This window comes from Calypte anna, chromosome 3 (genome assembly GCF_003957555.1).
Source record: "Calypte anna isolate BGI_N300 chromosome 3, bCalAnn1_v1.p, whole genome shotgun sequence".
In the NCBI taxonomy this organism is placed as follows: domain Eukaryota; kingdom Metazoa; phylum Chordata; class Aves; order Apodiformes; family Trochilidae; genus Calypte; species Calypte anna.
In genome coordinates, this window is record NC_044246.1 from 87,447,823 (window position 1) to 87,471,087 (window position 23,265).

A 23,265-nucleotide genomic window follows, 5' to 3' on the forward strand; every position below is an offset into this window, starting at 1 on the left:
TGCTCTTCACTTTGATAAGCAGTAAGACAAGCTGATTTTGTTGGTAATCAGCTCCCAACTATAAAGGAAATACACTTTTCTCCTTTAATTTATAGGCATATAAACTAGACTGAAATTTTGCTCAGCAGTAAGATATTCGCAGAATCATAGAATGGTTTGGGTTGGAAGGGACCTTAAAGATCATCCAGTTCCAACCCCCCTGCATGGGCAGGGACATCTTCCACTAGACCAGGTTGCACAAGGACCCATCCAACCTGGCCTTGAACACTTCCAGGGAAGGGGCAGCCACAACTTCTTTGGGAAACCTGTTCCAGCATCTCATCACTCACACAGAAAATATTTTTTTCCTAATGTCTAGACTAAATCTTTCCTCTTCAAGTTTTAAACCATTTCCCGTTGTCCTCTTGCTACACACCCATGTAAAATGCCCTACCCCAGATTTCTTGTAGGCCCCTTCAGATACTGGGAAGTCACTATAAGGTCACCTCGAAGCCTCTTCTCTAGGCTTTCTCTCCCCAACTTCCTCAGCCTGCCTTCAGATAGGAGCTCCTCCAGCACTCAGATCATTCTAGTGGCTCTCCTCAAGACATGTTCCAGGAGCTCTATGTCCTTTCACGCTGGGGACTCCAGAACTGGACACAGTACTCCAGATGAAGTCTCATAAGAACAGAGTAGAGGGGGAGAATCACCTCTCTTGGATGACTGTCTATGCCTCTTTTGATGCAGCCCAGGACATGGCTGGCTTTCTCATCTGCAACTGCACATTGACAGCTCATGTTAAGCTTCTGTCCTTAAGTCCTTCTCCTCAGGGCTGTCCTCAGCTGTTGTTTAGATGCTTGTGTAATTTTAAAGAAGCTTTAGCTATTTTTAAATGTTCTTTGGCAAAAGATTGTCACAGTGTGGTCTAATCATATCTAATATATTGAAAAAGGAAACAGAAAAATAGATAAATCTGATCTGGGTTAGAAATGTCTTCTTGTGTCCAGCAATGGCTCATTCCTGACAGACAGACTTGCAGGTTTTAAAAAAAAAATAAAAATCAGTGCCTCACCAAAAGTTGGCCAGGTAAGTCCACCCTCTGAATAACACTAAAGAGAAGTTTCCACTGTTTGAGTTGTTTGTGAATGACTTTTAGAAAGAAAAAGATGAATATTACCACAGAACCAGTGGCATGAGGAAGAACCCTATGAGTAAACACTGATTTGAAATGTAAAAAGAGCAGAAGAACAAAACTCTTAGTTGGATGGTCTTATCAGGCAGCTCAAAATGAATAAATCCTTTAAAGTATTTAAAAATCCTTTAAATAGTTCACAAGATTTTTAATATTTGAATGCAAAAATAGTAAGCAAAAGAGAAGAAACTTCCTTTACTTTGAAATGTCTGTTTTCGTTCATAAAATGTGAAAAAAAAAATCCTGCAACATTCCATTAGTAGTATTCAAAACAGTAGATGTATTTCCTACAGTCATTGCCTTTATTGTGCTACTTACCAAAATATAGATTCTAAGCAAATGTATTGCTATCCATGTCCATAAAGAATGCTTATACATACTATATGGAACTGTTGCAAATAATAAAATACCAAAACAGCTAAAGCCAACTTAGTGTTGTTTTTTCCAGCATGAGCAGTAAAGAGATAGAGTAACATGTAGATAGCTATATAAAATAAGAAAGTTTCTCTGTAGTGGGGAAAATTGCTTTGACAGTTTATTGTGTGTTATTTTTAAAAATATTACTTTCTCTGGCTTACTCTGAAACTGAATCTCAGGCCTGAATTAAGTACAAATCTAATGAAACAGAAATGCAGTTCAAAGGAATTCATCAAAATCTCCTTGAAGTGGCAAGACAGATTTGAGGATTGACAGCCTGGCTACTACTTTTCAAAGATTTTTAAACATGCTATAGAAATGTTGCACTTGGTTAAGAGGCTGGGAAGTTAGGAAGCACGGCTGTATTAGTGCCCCTCTGCTGAATGACTAATGGAGCAGCCTTTGGAAAAGGAGGCTGAGTAATAAGAATGTCAGTAAAATATATCATGCAGGCAAAACCCATTGTCCATGAAAATCTTAAAAGGAGCTCTTCCCACAATAGTATTGACCTGGCTGAATGCTTCAGCTATGGAAATAGAATGTAATCAAAATACCTAGCATACACCAAGGTAGTATATTTATAACTCAATATATACAGTGTTTCACATATACACATACAAACACATTTAGGTAGTAGATAAAATTTATAATGTGTATGCTTTGCAAATAAATTTTTAAAGCATACTTAAAAAAAGAAAAAAAAAGTAATGTTTTTTCATCTAGGGTTACTTTACTTTTCCCAAGACACTGCAATAGCTTTACCCTATAATTATTTCCTATTGGTACATTTGAAGGTGAATTTCTAAACTTTATAGCAAAAAGAAGCATCGTTCCTGACTTCCTACTGTGCAAATAAAGAATTCAAGGCATTATAACATCACTCAGCAGGTCACTCTTCCTGTAAATCTCATTTACCCACATCTCACTTTCTAACAAAGCCTTATGTGTCTTGCCTCTGACCCCGAGAAAAGTTCCACATGGTGTACATGAAAAAACAGAATCTGATCCATTTTTTCATTCCACAATAAGAAAAAGCTTATTTCAAACACTAGTAATAGACAAGATCAGAATTATATACATTAATATAAATTATTCTTTCTTAGGTCTATTTTCCTCCTGGCATTTCTTATCAGAAATCTGCCCTGAAAGTAAATAAGTTTTTTTTCACACCAACAATTAGTAACGAATAAACAGAGCAAGTACTAAAGCTGGCTTTGCACCTACTGAATGCTGCAAGTGTCTGTACTCATTTGATATGCATCTAGCAAAGCTTGGATGTTCCCAGAAGGCCACTCCATGAACACTGAGAGAGCAGCGTCTGCTAGTGGTGCCTGTAAGTCACAAAGACAGAAAAATTTATATAAGTGAGAGCAATTGGTAAGAATGAACCTCATTTAAAATACATTCCATGCTACTTCAAAAGCACATACAGTTTCATGCAATCATCATCACTGTATAGAAAGTTGTATAAGATTCTGAAATACATTTCAATGTTCACTTGGTGAGTTTTTAGCAGTGTTTTCTTAATATTTTACATTTTTGCCCAGATTTTTATATTTTGCCCAATTTTTTACAACTTCGCCTTGTAAGTCCTGTCAAATTGACTTATTCTCAGCTTTTTCTCTCTGCTTGCAATGTATATGTGTATACGCATACACATGTATACACCACAGACCCATGTATATATGTAAGCTATGAGACAGAATATACATATGTGTTTATACTCTATATGAATTTATATGCATATGTAAATATGTGCAGTTTATATATTCACATATATGCATCTATATGTATGTATGTGAGTCTAGTAACGATTATGTCTAGAAACCAACGTGAAATATTTCTCCTTTTTTTTAATCATCAAATAATTTCAAAGTAATACTGTACCTGTGGCATTGAGAGGACATCGATTGAATGCCATGTCCCCAGCTGGGGTCCTTTTCCACACCATTGACATCAAATAGTCTTCAGGACATATTTCATAAGGTGCTGCCCATTTAAAAATAAGAATTTAAATTAATGTAAAATAGGTATTTTGTATCAAAAAAGTAAGTCTTTGTTCTTGACCTAATTTTTACTGAGATGCATACATTAATACAATTTGGCTTAAGAAAAATACAAAAATGCAGAATCTGCAATTTTTGTATATCTGTCTTTGAGATAGTATGTAGTTGACATAATGTGACCCTTTTATTCTCTTTGTCATAAAACACTTCAGGTTGTAGCTACAATGTTAAAAAGTTTGAATCTTTTCTTTTTGTTCTATTTTCATGAGTAGCATTAAGCAGCTTTCAGATCATGAAGCTTAAATATTATGGTTGTCTTACACTACAATTTTTAAAGATTTTGTACAACTCAAACTGTATGTTGAAGAATCAATTCTGAAGGGTAAAGGTATCAAATGAGAGCTGTATATTCTAAAGACCAAAAAGCAGGTTACTTCTCTGAAATGTATTTCCATACAAGTTGGTAATTAAGCAAATATAGTCAATAATGTGGGACTACATGGCTAAGAAATGAGATAGCCTCTTACTGGTTATTGCAATTTAGAGGGAAAAAGTATTTTCACAATTTATTATCATAGAGAAGTCCATGGTAGTAGTTTTGGTGGCCCCCCTCTTTACTCACCAATAATTGAGAACTCTTACCATTTCATGGTTGCTAAGCCCAAGATGGCCTCTGACTACCACATCTCACACCAGCCCTTCTCTGTTTGTATAGCAAGGTACCTCCCCTGGTAGTCTCATTTACCAGCTGTGTCAGGAACTTATCTTTCACACTCTCCAGGCACCTCCGAGACTGCTTCCTCTCTGCTGTGTTGTATTTCCGTCAGGTGTCTGCTAAATCTGCTAAAAAGTCTCCCACTAGAACAAGGGCTACTGCTTGTGAGCCTTCTGCCAGGTGCTTGGAGAATGCTTCATCTGCCTCTTCATCCTGGTTGGGTGGTCTGTAACAGACTCCCAAGAGGATACCTGTCTGGTTGGCCTTTCCCCTCATCTTATCAACACAGTGGTTGAAGTCCATAGAAGCAAAGCATTCCCCAATATACAGAACCACCCCACTGCCACTCCTTCCTTGCCCATAGCCCTCCATTGAAGCACTCCATCCGTAATAATTGTCCCACTATGTTTCTGTGATGGCAACACAGCTACCCTGATGCACAATGGCCTCTAGCTTGTCCCTTTTGTTGCCCAAGCTGCATGCATTCATATTGATGCACTTGATTGATTTCACCTGCAACTTTGACATGCCACTCCTAGGCGCATCTCTAGTGGGCCTGGTTTTATCTCCTTTCCCCTTTGAACCTAGTTAAAGCCCTCTTAATGAACCGTGCCAACGTATGAGCTAGAGTCTGTCTCCCTCTGAGACAGCTGTACTCTGTCTCTCGCCAGTAGGCCCAGTGCCATGTAAACCTCTCCATGATCAAAACCCCCAAAATTTTGTCAGTCGTGGCAGCCTCTAATCTATGTTTTTTCCTCTTCCTTTCAGTATTCTTCCCTGGAACTGAAGGGATCAAGAACACTACCTGTGCTCCTGAACCTTCAGCCAATTGTTCTAGTGTCCTAAAGGTCCTTTTGACCTCTATTAGACTTCTTTTAGCAACCTCATCACTGCCAACCTGCATGACCAATATCAGATAGGAATCAGAGAGCAGAACTGGACCAGGAAGTTTCCTCATAACATCTCTAACCTGAGGCCAAGGGAAGCAGCAGGCTTTCTTGTGGGAAGCATAGTGAGCCTTCTGTTCCCCTCAGAAAGAAATAACCCACAATAATTACCCTCCATTTTTTCTTAACAGAGGCAGTTGTAATGTGTGGGGCTGACTGATTCACCTTAAGCCACATTCTGGATGGACTATCACCTACATCCTGATCTGCCTGGCCCTGAAGTTCCAGAGCCCCTTATCTGTTGTGTAGGAGCAACTGAGAACGTGGGAGAAACCGGAAAGGGATTCTCCTCTCTCCCTAAGCAGGGACCTGTTTCCATTTCCCCCAGCCTCTTTGGTCACTTCCTTCTGTCAGGTGACAGGTAGAGGATCCTCTGCTTCTTCTGGAGCCTCCATCTGCTGGCTTTGCCTCAGGGATAGTTGCATCTGGCTCCACCAATCTATCTCCTGCTAACACTCCCAATTAGTCCTTAACCTTTCCACCTCCTCTTTCAGCTCTGCCACCGTGCTGAGCCTATCATTCCCTCGGTCACATCAGACATAGGTGTTATCTCAGCCAACCTCCAGTACAAGTGACAGGTTCAAGCACTCCTTGCAGCCAGAGACCTGGGCAGCTGTGTTTGCGTGGCAGCTCCACAGGTTCACCACGTTGCTTCAGGCAATGGCTTTCAGATGAGTGAAACCCATGGCTAGACCCTCCTCTGGTAGGCAATGACCACTAGTTGAGTTCTTGTCTTTTATTTTTTTTTTTCCTATCCCTCTGAAGCTTTCATCTCTTTCCCCAGCATTATTCTCCTCTCCAGAGCCCTTCACCTCAGTATCTTTGATGAAATGGTGGGCACATGGGGCTTTAGACTGCTACCACCACTCCTGTCCCTTCCCATGCTCAGTAAGAACCGCTGGCCGTCAGGAGCTCCACTTAATGGATCTCTTAATATCAGAACTGCATGGGGAAAAACAAGCTTCTGCAAATACTTCGGGGTTTAATTTCTCATGGTCATGACATACATACTCCTTTTGGCCTGTAAGTTTTCACTGTAGGCTCCCAATTTATGATTTTTAGTTAATTAGATTAACACAGCAAACATCTCCCTGAAGTCGCCTCACTCACACAGAGTTGTTATTCACCAAAAATCTAAATCATTAGAAGTTCAGAAGAGAAAAGCCACGAGTCATTTAAAAGTATGCATTTCAGGGAAATTTTAGCCCTACTATTACAACAAAGAGGTTACAAAACAAGAAAATTGAAAAGAGGAAATTCAGATGGGGTAACAAGGCAGAAAGCAATTCAATGATTCACCCATGATTTCATGGGAAATCTCTAGCAGAGGCAGGAGCAGACTAAAAATTTTGCTTATCCCATTACCTACCTCCTAAAACTATCCATCTTGCTTGTTTTGCTTGTTTTGTACTTCTGCCTCTGGTAGAGTGTGGTGAGTAAGGGAATTGAGCAGACTTTCCCTTGTGGAGGTCAAAAAATATCTTACACCTTGCTCAGTATTACTAATATGATTCACAGCTGGGCAGAAAGATTGCTTGCTAAAATTCCCTGAACATCATCATTCCTGAATCATAAGACAGTTGCTGCTGCTAAAAATGCAAGAGATCCATTAGTGGCAAACTCAAATAAAGTTGCTTATATTCATAAACCAAAATACTAGCACTGCCTCAAACATGCCCCAAAAGCAAATGCACCAGGACAGTATTACAATGCGAAAAGCCAGATTTTGATAAACGTAAGCCATCTGGTGATATAAGCAAATGTGATTACCATCCTACTGTGACATTATAAACAAAAGAAAAATTCTGATTTGGGGAGTGTAAATTAACATAATAATGAGATAACAAAACTTACATGCATTTGCTAAAGCTAAGAGCTCTTTGAGAAGTATGTGGTCATTTCAAATGTGTTGTGTTCAGAATTAAACCTCTTCCCTCAAAATATTGAATGTTAAATGTGATTTTGTCCTGGAAAAAACGTATATACATGCACATATATGCACAGAATCATTGAAGTGTAGTGATTGGAAGGGACCTCTCAAGATCATCTAGTCTAACCCCCCTATTAAAGCAGGTTTCCTGTAGTGAAATGAGGCAGCCAGGTGCCACTAATTGCCTGGGAGTGAGCATGAGCTTGTGTCAAGCCCACCTGTGCCTAATTAGGGTGGGACCCCCCGTGTGCATGAGCAGGACCAGGGGGGCAACCCTAATTAGGCACAGGTGGGCTTGACACAAGCTCATGCTCACTCCCTGGCAATTAGTGGCACCTGGTTGCCTCATTTCACTACATTTACCTGGAGGAGGTACTTACATACACAATATTTTCTTTTATGTTAGCAAGATACAAGTAACATAACAGATTTTCCATCTATTTGGAAGGGTACTTCTTGTGTGCTTTCCTGTCATGTTTCTCAGAAGTCAAGCTTATGTTTTAACTTTAGCCTGGTACCAGAGCTAATCTGTGCACATGCATGCGGTATGCAAAGTCAAAGGCATTACCAAGCCACAGAGCTATCAGAAAAGAGGGGTAAGTGCAAGTCAAAGCTTGGAAGAGGTCTCACTCAGACCAGGCAAAAAGGTTTGTCCTGGGGTCTGGCTGATGCTGTGTCTTTCAATACATTGTACAAATATCTTGGATCAACGAATGCTTAAAACCACATAAAACCCTGCAAACAGTTCTTCCCAAAGCTAAGGTATATCTGGCAGAGCTTACTAATCAGGCATCCACCCACATCAAGGCATCTGTGATGCTCCAACCCATGTTGCCCATGGAGACATTATAGGCAGACTGGAGTGGTATATTATATCTGAGTTAAAAAGCCTCACTGGTCTTGCTAGCTCTGCTCAGGACCAGTTCCTGTATTGTGTCACTATGGCACAATGAATTCGTAACACACATACAGATAAATGAGAGTTAGCTGTACAGAAAACTACTAAAATTTAGAAGCAAGCAACAAATCCTGAGGTAAATTTGCTAAAATTGGCAAAGAAAAAGAAGGTCTCTCTTTCACTGATGATATGGTTTAGTAATATCTTCCCACATAGAGCACATACACAAATTCACCACATTATACCCTTGTGATTATAGCCCCAAACTCATCCCACCTAACCACACTCAACAAAGTCAGTATGCAGCAAGACAAACCTCTTTTAGGGAACGGAACTTCAATGTCCAACCAGGTGTTCCAGCAGAAACTCACAAAGAGTGCTTTGAGCCTATAGCCCTCAGGATTGAGCAGCCTGGATCAGTGCTATTGCTCCAAGAACAACTGACCTCTCCGCTAGCTTGCTCAGGACTGAGCTGACCCTGTGACTCAGGCCTCACCTTTTACCGGCCCCCTAATCCTTCTCATGCGCAGTGGGGGCCCACCCTAATTAGGCACAGGTGGGCTTAACAAGCTCATGCCCACTACCTGGCAATTAGTGGCACCTGGTTGCCTTATTTCACTACATCAGTAGTCTATAAGCAGTCTTCTGACATTACTGGCAAAGAGACAGGCATTTTCAAGAGGTTATCAACCCACCTGGGATCTGAGGAAGCTCTGTCAAGCACACAGACAAGGCAAGAGACACCTACCACCTCACAATTTTTATGGTCTACCTGGGAAGCTACTAAATATGGGACAGGATAATCAAAAGGTGAAGTAAGTTAGCCAACAGCACATAATAGCTCACAAATGAAGCCAAATCTGCAGTTCCTCTCTTGAATCCTAGTTCAATGCCACAGGTAAAATTATCTTAAACAAAGACAACAGAAAAAAAAAAACATTTTAAGGTCTTGTGGAATACTGTTGTAATAAGAGACATCACAAAACCCAAACATTTAATTTTAATATTTAGTTCTCATATTCTGTTTTATGTGGCTAGTACTGCCCCTGAAGAAACATTCTACCTTCAGTAGGATGCTAGTCTTTGGAAGCTGTTGTGCACTTTTGTCCTTCTGTTAACAAACAAGGTAGTCTATCACTGCTTCCAGTAATATTTTTGTGAAAACAATTCCAGTATTTTATTTTTTATCACTGACTATAGGCTTATGAGAATAATACTGAAGATTTGTTTTGCATGGACCTGGGTAGAGAATATTGGAATATGTATATAATTATTATTGAAATAACAATAATTAAATTAAGTATTTCTGGAAACCAATACTATACTAATGGAACTAAAGACATTAAAATGTAAAACTCTCATATGAAAATGGTCCTATTTTTATAAAAATAAGTTTACAGAAGTCCCATCTTGCATCTCTTAGTTTTAACTGGCAAATTTGATGGGATTTACCGTATTTGTCTTACTTCTCTAAGTAAGATTCTCTGATCAGCTCTATGTAAGTCATTATCAGTCATGGACTGCAATTTATTTGATTATCTAGCTGTCCCCTTTATTCCTGTGGGACAGACCTATTGTTCATTCATCTTGTGTAAGTTTTCCACTGTGATCCTTGTGTGACTAGCTGCTTAGCAAATCTAGAAGCTTTTTTATTTTCTCTGATTTGTTTCCTGCTTTCTGAAGTTATCTTCTACCAAAGTATACTCTGAGTACTAAGTGAAATCTAACTTTAGACATTTGAGATATAACAAAGTATCAATGACTGAAGCCAAAATATCTTCAGATCTTTGTGTTTCATCACACACAATGGAAGGAAACAATGACAGTTTTAAAATTTATAACAGTGAAGAGAAATAAACCACAAAGAATCATACTCAACATTTATTCAGGAACTAACTTCGTTGAGAGACTAACTTTCACATAACAGTTCTGAGTCTGCCTTAGTGTTCCTTGTATTTATCTTCTAAGATGACTGTCTGATGTCCCTGCCTGAACCATTTGAAAGAAATCAGTATAAATGATATCAAATATGAAGAAAATCTTGTATAATGTTCAGATAATGCAGAACTCAAACTATAATCAAAATTTTCATTCAGTCAAGTGAACAGCTCTGTTTTCAAAGTATCTTATTAACAGGGTGACCAGGGTAATAGAATAAAAGGTTTTATTCTTCCTTTTGCTTCCAGCTATAAATTAAGTTTGTGTAAGTCTACAGACACCCAAGTGCTACAAACAGGTGCAGCTTCATTCACTTTACAAATACGTAATGCAGATTTACAGAGTTTATACTAATGGTAAAGCAATGCTAATATAAGAAAAACATTAACATCTTAGCCTGTCATGTTTCTCAATGACTTACACAGAAAAATAAACCACAGAGACAAAAGTAGCTTTTCTGAATTAATTTAGAGCTATAAAAGAAAAAGCATAAAAATAATGAAATTAGCTTATATTTGAATTATCATCCCTGTGTAGTATTTTTCAATTTTGCTTGTTTATAAAATGTAAATCTCTATCTAATTCTATAAGTTTTTCACTATCTACATTTAGATCTCAGATGCTTTATTAAATGTCAGCACATGCACATATATGCTTTAGGTTATGGTTTCCATAAGCATACTGATTCTAATCTGGAATTAAGCAAGCAAAGGAGTAAATATACCAAATGGCAAACAAAGCTCTTTGTGCATTTGACTTGTAAATACATCTGTAAAATATTGTATTAACAGCAGGTGGCAACCTTTGAAAATTGGACTGCACCAGCATGGTTTTATTTTATATATACAAATGCATATAGCAAGAATGGTTTATAAGCTGATTGATCTGAATGCCTGCTTACTGAGAAGATTTACATTAACCTTCTCTTAGTGCTGTGAGGAATTCAATAGACTTAGTAGTATAGAGGAAGTCTGCATTAACCATGGAAATTTTGATTTGTTTAGGAATCCAAAACAAATACTGTTTTGTACTGCTTTTCAAGTAATTAATGCTTTATTAAAACTAAAGAGATCATTTGAGATGCAATTAGATTTGGTCAATTTTTCAGTGTACTATTATAACTTTTTAACTACAAATACGTTTTTTGTTGTTCTTCAAATGCGGTAAGATTCATTGTTCTACTGTACTGTAAATACCAAGAAAAGTGTTGTTTGAAATTTGTCAAGGGATAAACAAGCTGCCTATGAAAACTGGGGCTTGATAACAGAATTCACATTTAATATATTTCCCATTTCCTGGCCCAAAACATTCCTGCCATTTAAGGCCTTTGACTTGGAGAGAATACAGGCATCAAAATGTCCAGAAACCTAAGAGGTTGCTACGTTGATTTTTGCTGCTTCCTAGTTTGCAGTTCAGAACATTTAATTTCCCAAGTGAATGGCTAAGGAATCCTAAACCACTTACACCTTATTTTGTTATCTTATACCTAGCCAACAATGCATTCTTTTACCTTAGGACAATATGTCTTTACAGATAAATATAATCAGATTTACCACTTGTCCTTTATTCTTCACTTTTGAAGAAACTCAGCAGTAAACTTTTATTAGCTTTCTGTAGGAAAGACTTAAACTCATTGGGAGTGTAAAGTAAAAAGTGCTAGAAAGAAATATATTTAGGCATTTCATTAAAACAGAAAAAATGCACCTTTTATTTAAAAATTCATTTCCTTTTTATAAAATATTGTTCATGTATTTATTCATTCTATATAGTGTAATAAGGTTCACTTCTTCATGAAATTTACACCAAATGTATTTAAAAAGATGTCTCTTGTATACCAGCTAAAAAGAACTCCATGATTTGCAAAACCAGCCATAATATTCTGAGAAACAGTGCATTCAGAAAGAATTTCTGTAGCAGATCATCAGTGCTCCAAATAACGTAGGTACACCTAGGCCATGAAATATTTTGCTGATAACTTTTGATTTATTTAAAACATGGTGCATTGCTCATACATCTTATAGGGCTAGTTTACACATAGCTACACAAAACTCTACTGAGAAAATAGTGACTTGTCTAAAGCAAGGCCAGATATGACTCTAAGGCTATCACTCTATGGACATTTATTTTGTCTCTCCTAAAGATGACCAATTACATAAGCCATACTATAGTGTAGGTAATAATAATGATTATATTTGCATCTCACCAGGACACCTCTGTTCACTGCACCTTCTGACTTCCTCTCCGGTTCCTTCACACTGTTGCCCAGTCACAGCAGCACCTTGACAGATTCTTATCCTTCTCTCCCAGCCACCATCACAGGATTTGGAACAGCCACTCCAGTGGCCCCACTGGTTCCACTGGCCATTTGCTGTTTGGAAAAATACAGTGCAGTGGTGACATAATGACAATTACTAAGGCATATATTTAGGTTACTATTTAATTGGGTATGAGAAGAGAGCCCCCGTGATATTTCTGACAGTGACAGAAGTGGTAGATATAGGTGCATGGAAGATAAAGTCTCAACTTGGCTCCTAAATATTTCATTGTTGTCTATATGACTTCCATATCGAGATAAAATATAAAGATTTAGCTCACATTAGCTTCCACTTAGACTGCAAAAGAGACACTGAGACTGTCCCTTCTGTATTTTTTTCTATACACTAGGATAATGTTGTATGATACACATTTACAATGTACATAACTACCCTTAAAAACATAGATAAAAACATCATTGCATGTGATATTTCGGGAGCTTCCTTTTTACACACTCTGACAATGCAAAAGAAGCTTAAAAGCAGGTATAAATGTAATTCACCCACCATGGAAGGCTACTTTTATACTATCAGAGGATCATGCAATAAAGGAAGTCATGTTCGCTTTTTAGGCTAGCAAAACACTTGATCAAGCTTTTTAGCCCTCAAACGTATCTTTCTAAAACTGCTGAATGTCCTTTATATGGTTATACAGCCAACGCAGCCTGTCATGCAGTCTTGCCAGGTGTATTTTTAGCTTTTTATCTCCAGATGACAGCTCACCAAACAAAAACTTGCAAGGCCCCTTGCTCTGGAGGCGGCTGATCTGTCCGTCCTTGTGTAGCCCTCAGTTGCCCCAGAGTCTGCCAGTGTCTCCGCCATTTCCCAGCTCTGAGGAACCTCATCAAGACCGAGCCTCTCCTGAGCAGGACAGGCAGAGCTCCCGCTCCCAGCACCCTTCAGTACTCACCGGTGCACTCGGGGTTATAACATTCCCGGCTCTCGGCCCAGGGCCCTCTGCATTCGGAGCCACCGTGGGCCGCTGCCGTGCACTGCCGGCTCCGCTGCTGGGTGCCATTGGAGCAGGTCACTGAGCACTGGCTCCACGAGCTCCACTCCTGCCACTGTCCGTCGACTGCCACGGCAGGCACAAAAGAGATGGACACATCAGAATTACCACTGGAGCCGGGCAGAGCCTCCAGGCTTCCTTCTATGCTAGGGGGGCTCAATTTAGGAGGGAACGCAGGCCCCGGGGAATGGGCCTACCCTGAAGACACCTGACTTCTATCAGCAATCAAACACAGCAACCTCCATTATGAGCTACTACAAAAAAAGTGCTTTCCTCTCCCTTTTTCAAATAAAGGATGTCTCATCTCCCCTAACTGTACACTGATATAACAAAGGATAAAATATGGTGGTGCTCACATACCATGCAGTTCAAAAAGCCTTATTAAAAAGACAGGTCTTGCCTTTTTAGGCAAAATATGGGCCAATCTTGTATCATTAAACTCTGAGACCTTCAAAGTGATTTATTACAGCTGCATCAATCACACAGATGGGTCAGTTTATGAGATCATTGGTCCTGAAATTAGGTCTCTTTAGTTGAATAGGAAAAGGAAAACAGGAGTTATTACCACTTCACCTCACATACAGTGTCTGTTCTATGTACTTATAATGCTGAGTAAACTTTAATCATTCATCCTCCCAGTAAGTTAAAAGATCCCAGTTCTTCAACATTCTGTAGGAGGACAGAAATGGCCTTTCTCCTCAGATCTGCTTCTGTGTTTCCATATTGTTCAGTATTTTTTCTGAATCTGTCAGCTTGACTTTTTAAACAGACTAGTTCTATATTTATTGTTTTGTGTTAGCCTGTACATTTGAGCTTAGATTAATATCCCCATAAGTAAAGGTTTAGGACTGTTATTTTTAATTTCATGTGCCAGAGGACCTCTTGAAGCAAATGAAAATATTAAAAAAAAAAACAACCCACAAACAAATAAAAAACAATTCAGTTTCCATACAAGTGAAAAATTATATGGTCTATAATAGATAATAGGACTAGATGGTATTTTTGAAAATGAGTAAGCTTTATGAAGTGTGTTATTACTGATTGAGCTAATACAGAATCCTGCAATCCCACAGGCTTCAGCAATCATCAGTTCCTCTGAGCACCTGCAGTTACCCAGTATAAACTCAAAATGTAGGTTGCAATACAATTTTTATTAATTATCTTCCTTTAAAACCTGTTTTTATAACTACTACTGCCATAAAAGCACCACTGCTGAAAACTAGTAACTTCACTTGGCACCCTTAACAGCCAGATTTCAGGATTCTTCTAAAGGAGGGTCGGAATAGCAGCTTTCTAAGTTGGTGGTGTTAATAATTAAAACAGGAAGCAGAATCCTTAAGTTCATGATTTAACATACTGTATCTGTATGGGTGCACCACCATTAAGTGAAACACAGTTTTGAATTATTTTACTGCTGCCTGACAGTAACTGCAGAACATTTCTCACAGTTCAAAGATATTATCCATATCTCTCATGCCCAGGATGTCATCAGCCAGTGAATTAAAGGAAGAAAGTTTTAGAGGTTTTTCCCCAGAGTTCTATATTAGATATTCTATGTAATGCCTGGTTCTGAATCACTTCTCAATGCAGATGCCTCTCAAGCTATGAAGCTGCACCCTGATAATTTATTCAGCAAAAAATGGAAATCTTTCCAAACATGGAAGCTAGTTGCACTCATTAATCATAAAGGCTTTATGTGAAGAGGAAAACATTATGGAAATTACATTTCAATGCATCCTCTTCAGTTTTATTCATTGCTATACAGTATTATTTAGGGCAGGAAAGATCGAATCAATTATTAGACTGTCTTTGGAGAAAACTCATTCCATGGCTTCTCATATATATTTCATACATCTCCCTTCTTTATCTTTAGGAGTAAATAGCATGCTAGTTTTCTATTTCAGAAATAACATTAAAAGACTAAAGAATTCAGCATGAAGATTGCCTTATAAAATTGAATATTAAAATTACAGAAAATCTTAATGTTCAGCAAAGATTTTAGCTGTTACTTTGAACTGTATGTATCTATAGCATATATCTTCCTCTGGTGAAAGCCATTTAGATACAGATGAGTGTTCAAAATCTAGAATTCTCAAATAACTGCTCATTTTGACAGATTAGGCATAATATCTCATGTATTTCTTTGCAATCCTGAAGTGAACTGAATGCATTAATTTCTGCTCTGCTATTTTTATTTGTCATTTCTCTTGTTGTCAGCTCCACTTCAAACTCATATAGCATGTTAATTACTTTTGTGTAGGCACATGTAAAATTGCACAGCTGCCAACTTGGCCAGAAACTGGATTAATTCAAGATTTTTGCATTTGTATTCAAGACTAAAACTTTTCCATAAATTTTGTCCTTAAGTTGGTATACGTTTTGCTGACCAGAAGAAAAACAAAGTTCAGGTTCAATAAAAATCTAAGAAATCTTGTTTTCAGTGAGGCATGAAGTTCCATTTAAACCTTTTTTCTCTGTTTTCAGACCATCAAACAACCACTTGCTAAGGAATTCTCCACCAGCCCTTTTCAGGAGGAGGTCATGGCCTCTGATCATGGAGAAGCTATTGCAGCAGTGTTGTGAACTGTGGATATTCAACATGACCACTGAAAGGGCAACCTTCACATTCTTAGAGAGAAAGAAAGAAATTTCTTGCCTTACATCTACCCGACACATTTTGATACATATTACAGTGAGTTCAATTATTATATATTTAATATTCTATATGGTATTGAACTCATATATATGTATACACACACATATACACATATGTGTGTGTATACATATATACACATATACATATATTTACACACATATTGAAAATTGTGGTCAAAATCATAACCCATGGACAAAAATTTAAAATCAGTTTGGAAAGACCATATGATTTTCTGGAATTCATTTCAGTTTCAGTGGATGGAAGATTTAATACCAAGCCCACACATTACTTAATAGGTTAGGGATAGTGAATGTGGTTTAGCAACTAACTCATAAAGGGATTAACTGGGATTCAAATAATGCCCCAGAATGTGTCAATCTTCCTCTCTGAGCCCATGTAAACAGTATCCTTTTTGAATAAATTAATAATAATTTACTGTTTCTCAAATATGTTTGGTTTATGATAATAAAATAATTACAGTGAACCTAGCAACATAATTCAAACAAAAAATCTTGGACACAGACTGTGTAGTCTTGGAGTGTCTCCCTTTAAGCCACACTGAGAAAGTTGCTCGCATTTTAGTTCTCCAAGAACCATTGTGAATCACATTTTCCTACATGACATGCCATGCTTTACAGAGAATCTTGAAGACATTGAGAACTGTCTGCTCGTCTAGCATATCCAACACTTGCCCTTATTATATTTAATAACTGCAGTCAGAATTATGAACAACACTACCCCTTCTACTTACTTTGCATAACATTATTTTCTGTGCACAAAAGGCAGTAAAAAAACCAATCACAAACAACCCACATCAAATGCAGTGTAACAAAGCAGTTGTCATATACGCTCACCAGGGCAGAGTGCAATATTGCAAGGTTTATGTTGTGTTTCAGGTCCATCACATGATCTTCCCCCATACTGAGGAGGTATACATGACCTCGTCCTAGTTCTTTGGCCTCGACCACATGTGAATGAACACAAACTCCAAGGTGACCATTCCTCCCAAACGCCATGTACTGCAACAAACCAAACAGATTTTAAACAGAAACAGACATACAAGTAACAGAAAGATTCAAAATAAACAAGTTCAATGTTTTGAAAGGGAATTATTTTGCCAACTTCAAGGAAAACAGTACATAGGCAATCTTTAGCATCGGCAAATACATACTCTATATATTTGATTTTTATTTAAAAAGTGTATTTTCTCTGAATTGCATTTAACTCTGAACCATTTTCTCTAAACTTTAAAATAATCTCTGACTATTCTTTCATTCTTTTAAGAAAGATGGCTTCCCTTTTCAGAAGTTAGTTATATCTTTGGTGCATCACTTGAGATGTATTTAATAGCCCAAGGTTCAAGCGACCAGTCTTTGTGAAAATCAGGCACATGGTGTATGCCTCAAGGCAACTCCAAAAACCTGAAGCAATAAAAATTAAGCTTTCACTTGAAAATATAGGAATAAATGCAATAACTTCTTACTGTGTCACCATCATAAATATTGGCTGTAATCTCACAATTGTTTCACTTCTTTAAATTCTGGTGGAAACATGGCAGCACATGTGCTTGATTATCTTCCTCAAAAATTCCAAGACCATGTAAGCAAAAGAGATTTGCACCATTTCCTTGCATGAACACATTCATTGTTTCAATATACACAGTAATACATGCATGACTATCATAAAAAAAAGTTCACTCAGCATACTTCAAACACCTTCAAAGTATACAATAAACTGCAAACACATACCAACATTTTTTTACAAGTGTTTTATAAAATAAACATAAAGAATCATAGAAGATGCTTCTTTTGCCACCTCAAAATGTTTCCACTGTAGGAGAAACTAATGTAAAATATCTGTATGAGCTTATTTACCATATGAATTCCCTTTTCAGAAACAATTAGAATAACATTTTCAGAAGCCTGTAATATAGTTAAGCATGTACCAGTAAGACAATTCTATACATGCATCAGTAAAATAGTTCCTTATAAATTGAAAAATATTGCAAAACAAACTTAAGTTACTTTTCTTCCACTTAAATAAAAGCAGTTGCACTGCTTTAAATTAGGATATGTGAGAACAGGAATGTAGTAATGAGAACTGTTGTAATATTAGGCACTTAGAAAAATCCAGAGACTTAGTAGCCAGACTGAGCATCACATTCAGGATCATATAACACTGTGTTTCTTCAACTCTGTTTGAAGAGGGACTGGAGGGTGAAATAGTGTTCATCACCTTAGTGTACCATTGGTAATGGTTCACCAAATTAAAGAAGAAAGAGATTTTCTGGTTTGTCCTCAATTTTTTTTTTTTATCATTGTCAGAGAACTCATGTTCTCAAAGAACTTCCTTTGCTGTAAAGACATATATTGCCTGGCCAGTTTCTACAAATAAAACCCTCTTCTTGTAGGGATCAGAATAATATTCCCTGAGGTGAAATTCCAACATCTACTCTGTTGGAAGAAGATTCTGCTCTCTGACATATGATCACAATATCATCAGAAAGATCAAGAGATATTCTGCATGTACATAAGTTCTATTGCACTTCATTAAAAGTAAGGAAAACTGTCACTTCAGATGATATTTTGAGGTAAAAGAACATTACCTAACTTCTGAGAAACTGTACCTGACAGAAAACATCAAGTTACATTCAGGGAAGGTTTTAACCCACTCGATAATGGTTCATTTGGTGGAAGGCTTTTTAGTTGCTTACATACGAGTAGTCAAAAAGCACAATAAGTATTCGAAGCCCTACCTGGTTAGCTTTATTGAAATTATTCTAAATATCACATCAATCTGCATTATATTCTCAAAAAAACAGCCCTTGGGAACTTTCCAAATTAATGCTAGAATGACAGCTTTTAGCCTAGTTATTTTAGAAATCTTGCATAAATGTGACATTTTGGCCAAAAGCAGGAAACCTAACTCTTCTAAAACTAGTAAAGTGATCCCTTACATGAAATTTTTTCTCAACAGGTACTATATACCTAGCTGCTCTGATCCAGTCGTATGAGCTGAAGAAGTGTTTTTTCACTGGCAAAGTATTAGATTCTGAACAGAGACATATCTCTTAAGACTAGAAATTTATTATATAAGAAAAATTAATGAGAAAACAATTTGACAGCTCAGATAGCAAATAGCAGCCATTAGCAACAACAGTGTAATTTCACCTCCTGCCAACACAATGGTTGATTGGAATGCTCAGGTGCAAAAAGAATTTCAAAAAGTACAAAACATAATAAAAATAAAAATTAAACCAAATTAGAAAAATTATTTTGTACAAAATAATAAATTAGAAAGGTCTTGACAGGATATTTAAATTTAAGCCTATTGTTTAATCTGGAGTTTTGCTTTGATGCTGTTAAAATGTTGTAAGCTAGCTATCCTCCTTTAAAAATGATAAAATTATGTGCTGAGGGGCTCTTTAGATATACTATCTTGATCCAGAAAGTTGTGTATCTCTTCTGGCAAGACTGACTGCATGGTAGCAGCAACACAGAATAACACTATTGCAATTTTTAGTTTATGTGAGCACAAGTTAAAAGAAAATGTTCCACTTCAGAGGAACGCAGACTTACAGCAGCCTCTGTCTGTGGTTTAAAGCTGTGTCCAAAACACCTCCCATGACAAAGCTTAGCTCATTAAGAAAAAAAATCACAGTGCTTTTTTGCATTTATGGCATTGTATATCTGAAAGTAGTAGATATCTAATACAGTCAAGGATGTTAAATGCCTAACACTGAGAAAACAACCAACAACAGCAAACAAATCTCAAGTAGAATTATTCTGCTGAATGCATCAGAGAAGTGTCCAGTGTTATCCAGACCAGCTTTCAAAGAATATCTTAATTTAAAAGTTCTTAAAATATTTCTCTGATATTTCATTTACACTTTCCTTCTTTAATACCATTTTCTAAATGCAAAAAAACCCTATAACATCTGAGAAATTATATCCAGATGAGCTATTCCAAATTATACCAGATGGAGAACTGGCCCACAGAGGAGTTGCTGTTTTCTGTAAAACAGTTTCAGATGCAAGATTCATTATTTGGGACAAAAATATTCAGATTATTGCCAATTTATCTGTCAAAAACATTGCTAACACAATGAGTGTGGATTACTGTAGAGCATCCTTTCCTTCTCTCTGCCACTCAGTGAACCTAATCATGTTGAAGTGAACACCCACAGTGTTCACAATATGCAACTGCTGTGAAGTGGGAGGAGGCATGAGACCATGCTGGCCTTCATCCTACAAGCATATTTTTGGTTATTTTTGTTACTGTTTAAATGATTTTGATTTGTTCACCTTTATACTGAACAGATATTGGAAAGCTATTATGGTCACTGATATTTTACTCTGATATTTTACTGAGTGGCATCATAGTTTAATATGATGGAATAACTGCATCTAAACAGTTGCCATATTAAAGGAATTTTTAAAATTAAATTAGAGGCTTTTTATGTGCAAAGTTAAACTCTCTTAAGTGCTATAGTTTCCTTTAGTATAGATAAAATTGTCTAGTAAAATATCTTTCCTTGTTTCATAGGGAAACTCAGAAAGTTTACATAAGTCAACTCAGAAGGCCTGAACTTCCAGAGCTTAGATTACTAACAAGAAAGCTACAGGAATTAATAGGATAGGGCTAATTTATCTGTAAGGTTTTTTTTAGAGTACCATGCAGGCACATCAAAATGTGCAATGTTCCTGCAATACCTCTAAATTTAATTGACACGAGACTTAAGGAAAAAAAAAAAAAAGAAATTAGTAAAGGAGACTTAGCATATCACACCAGCCAAAATACAGCTTTTGAGCATATAAATGTTTGAAATGGTTGAGGGTGTTCTTGTTCCTGCCAAGCCTGAAAATGCCAAGCTTCAACTAAATTTTGTGGTAAAAGTTGTTAAAGACAATGGAGAAGGAGAAATAAAAACCCTAATTTACATAATCTCCAGGAATGGAAATTCCATGTTCTTTCTCCTTAAACTTTAGCTGTATAAGTTGTCCTTATTCATAAAGTAATAGAAATGGTTACCTGACCTATTCTCCCTGAACTGCTTTGTGCCTACTATGCTGCACTTTCCTGGAAGACTCCTGATAGAATGAAGTATGTAATGGACTCCTCCTGCTCCTGAAATACTGCTGACTGAGAAAAAATATAAAGAAAAAAAATATAAATAATGGTTCCTTCATGATTTTATTTGAATTAGCAGAAGTACTATTTTGAAATTTAAGGTTTTATTTCAATACTAATAGATACATCTCTATCTATCTATCATGATGAAGCTGGTGAATCTCACTTTCAGAATTTTCCAGGACAGTGAGATAAAAATGGATGTATTTCCTAGCACCCCAGTGAGTATCTCTAGAGAGCCTATGAAAGCAATAGATGAAAATACTCTTGAAGCCTTGCATTAATATTTACAAGCTTAGCATGTTCCTGTGAAGCTTGTGGATACATTCCTGAAGCATAGGCTACTAGGCCAATATGCATAGTATTTGTCTTTTGAAGGGACAACTTTTTGAATAGGGACCATTATTATGGCTCTAAAAACATCCTGACCACCCAGACCCTCCTCCTTTTATTAATCAAGTAAATAAATAATGAATATGCCCTAGCTGATGTGGTAGTCATAGGTTACAAGGAAAGACCACCAGTAGCCTATTCGTGTGTTTATTGCTTCCAGTTTATACCCCATGATACAAAAATCTTACTTTGTTAACAGAGTCCAGAAACTGTGGAATGAGTCATACAGGTCTGGTACATAGGCCAGATCCCACCTATGTATGCATATGTTCGGATTTCTTTGTCAAATATGTGCTTTAGTTATACCAGTGTACAAATTGTGCATTTTATTATTCAGGGACCAGGGATAATCCTGAACCACCCAGATCTGAGTCAGGATACATAATATAATGACAGAGGATAATTAGGCTAATACTTAGATGCATGTTTGAAAAATTAATGCAGCTGTGACTAGGAAAAAACATTTCTAAGTTGCCATCTTGCACACTGTCACACAGTAATAACTCTGTAGCCAGGCAGAGATGAACAGATATTAAATTATTAATTATTAAATATACTAATAGGTTATTGCAACTGTGTGAAGCAACGTGCAAGATTAAGCCAAGAAGACCATTTTTTTCTAAGGAAAGGTACATCAAGATACATCAAGATTATCAGAACCAGCTGTGATGATCTGAAAAGGAAAATAACTTAGCAGTATCTCTACTAGCCAGTGACAACTGGTAGCCACTGCTCATACCAGGTATCTGGAAATGAAAGCTGTACACTAAAGTGGGAATTCATGTGTGAGGAAAGAACTCCTTTGTGACCCGAGAAAGATGGAGCAGTCTTTTTGTGTGTGTATTGTTAGAAATTTGCAAGACAAAGTGATTTTTGAGAATTAGCTTTTTTCCAGTTTCGCTTTGACAGCAAATTAATTACCTTGGCTTTTGCATTATGGGATTTTGTTTATTTGCTTTCATTTCTTACTGGAGAGAAAGAGGATAAGATTCTGCAAAATAAGGTGATTTAAATGTCTTGCCTTCACTTAGGTAATAGAAAATGAGAAAAAAAACAGACAGAACTTCATCTCATTGTGAGTTCTGGACTGTATGTTTTCATGCAGGTTCAAAGGTTTTTTATATCTTTGATTGTTTGCAAGGTTTCTTATTTACTTTTATAGTTCTCTTTTTTTCACTTATTTTTAGACTTTTGAGTTGGGAGTTCTTTTGCAGTTTATCCTATCTCCAGCAGAATATAAGCTAGCCTAACCTTTTCAGAAATAGTTGCCATTTCTGAATGGAAACACTTCAAGTCATCAAACTAAGCACTGCGTGGGGTTTTCTACCTTGAAATATTAGAAAATCCCATGTGAAATGCTCACCCAAAGCAGTTAAAAAGCATTAGGTGCTGCAAACACTTCTTATTACAGTGATGGTTTATCAAGAGAAAATCTTTTGCGTTGCATTACAGAGGTTCCCTAAATGCATATCACACACAGTAATAATGTAAGAATTTGATTCTACATTTTATTACTCACTGAGAGTTTATCTCACTGAGATAAAGCCCAGGGGATTGTGTATGACATTTTAATTTACCTCAAAAGTGGAGTGGGCTTCCCTGGAAGCTGAAGATGGCTCACCACCTTCTTGGGAACAAATGCTACATCTGAAGGAACGATTATATCTGAGGCATAATTTTTTTGTTTTATGTTTCAGACATAGCAAAGGAAAACGGACATAGTTATGGGGCATATACCTTCCC

The 23,265-nt window shown here is 37.0% G+C and overlaps 1 protein-coding gene across 1 annotated transcript in view; it reads right to left on the minus strand.

Moving 5' to 3' along the window:
• Nucleotides 1-23,265, minus strand: part of ADGRB3 (adhesion G protein-coupled receptor B3) — a 430,423-nt gene that overhangs the window by 227,801 nt on the left and 179,357 nt on the right. The window contains exons 5-9 of the mRNA XM_008502299.2: nucleotides 16,854-17,018; nucleotides 13,245-13,409; nucleotides 12,226-12,390; nucleotides 3,476-3,577; nucleotides 2,813-2,919 (exon numbers count right to left, since the gene is read on the minus strand). Coding sequence (XP_008500521.1) covers nucleotides 2,813-2,919; nucleotides 3,476-3,577; nucleotides 12,226-12,390; nucleotides 13,245-13,409; nucleotides 16,854-17,018 — 704 coding nt within the window. The remainder of the gene's footprint in view (nucleotides 1-2,812; nucleotides 2,920-3,475; nucleotides 3,578-12,225; nucleotides 12,391-13,244; nucleotides 13,410-16,853; nucleotides 17,019-23,265) is intronic.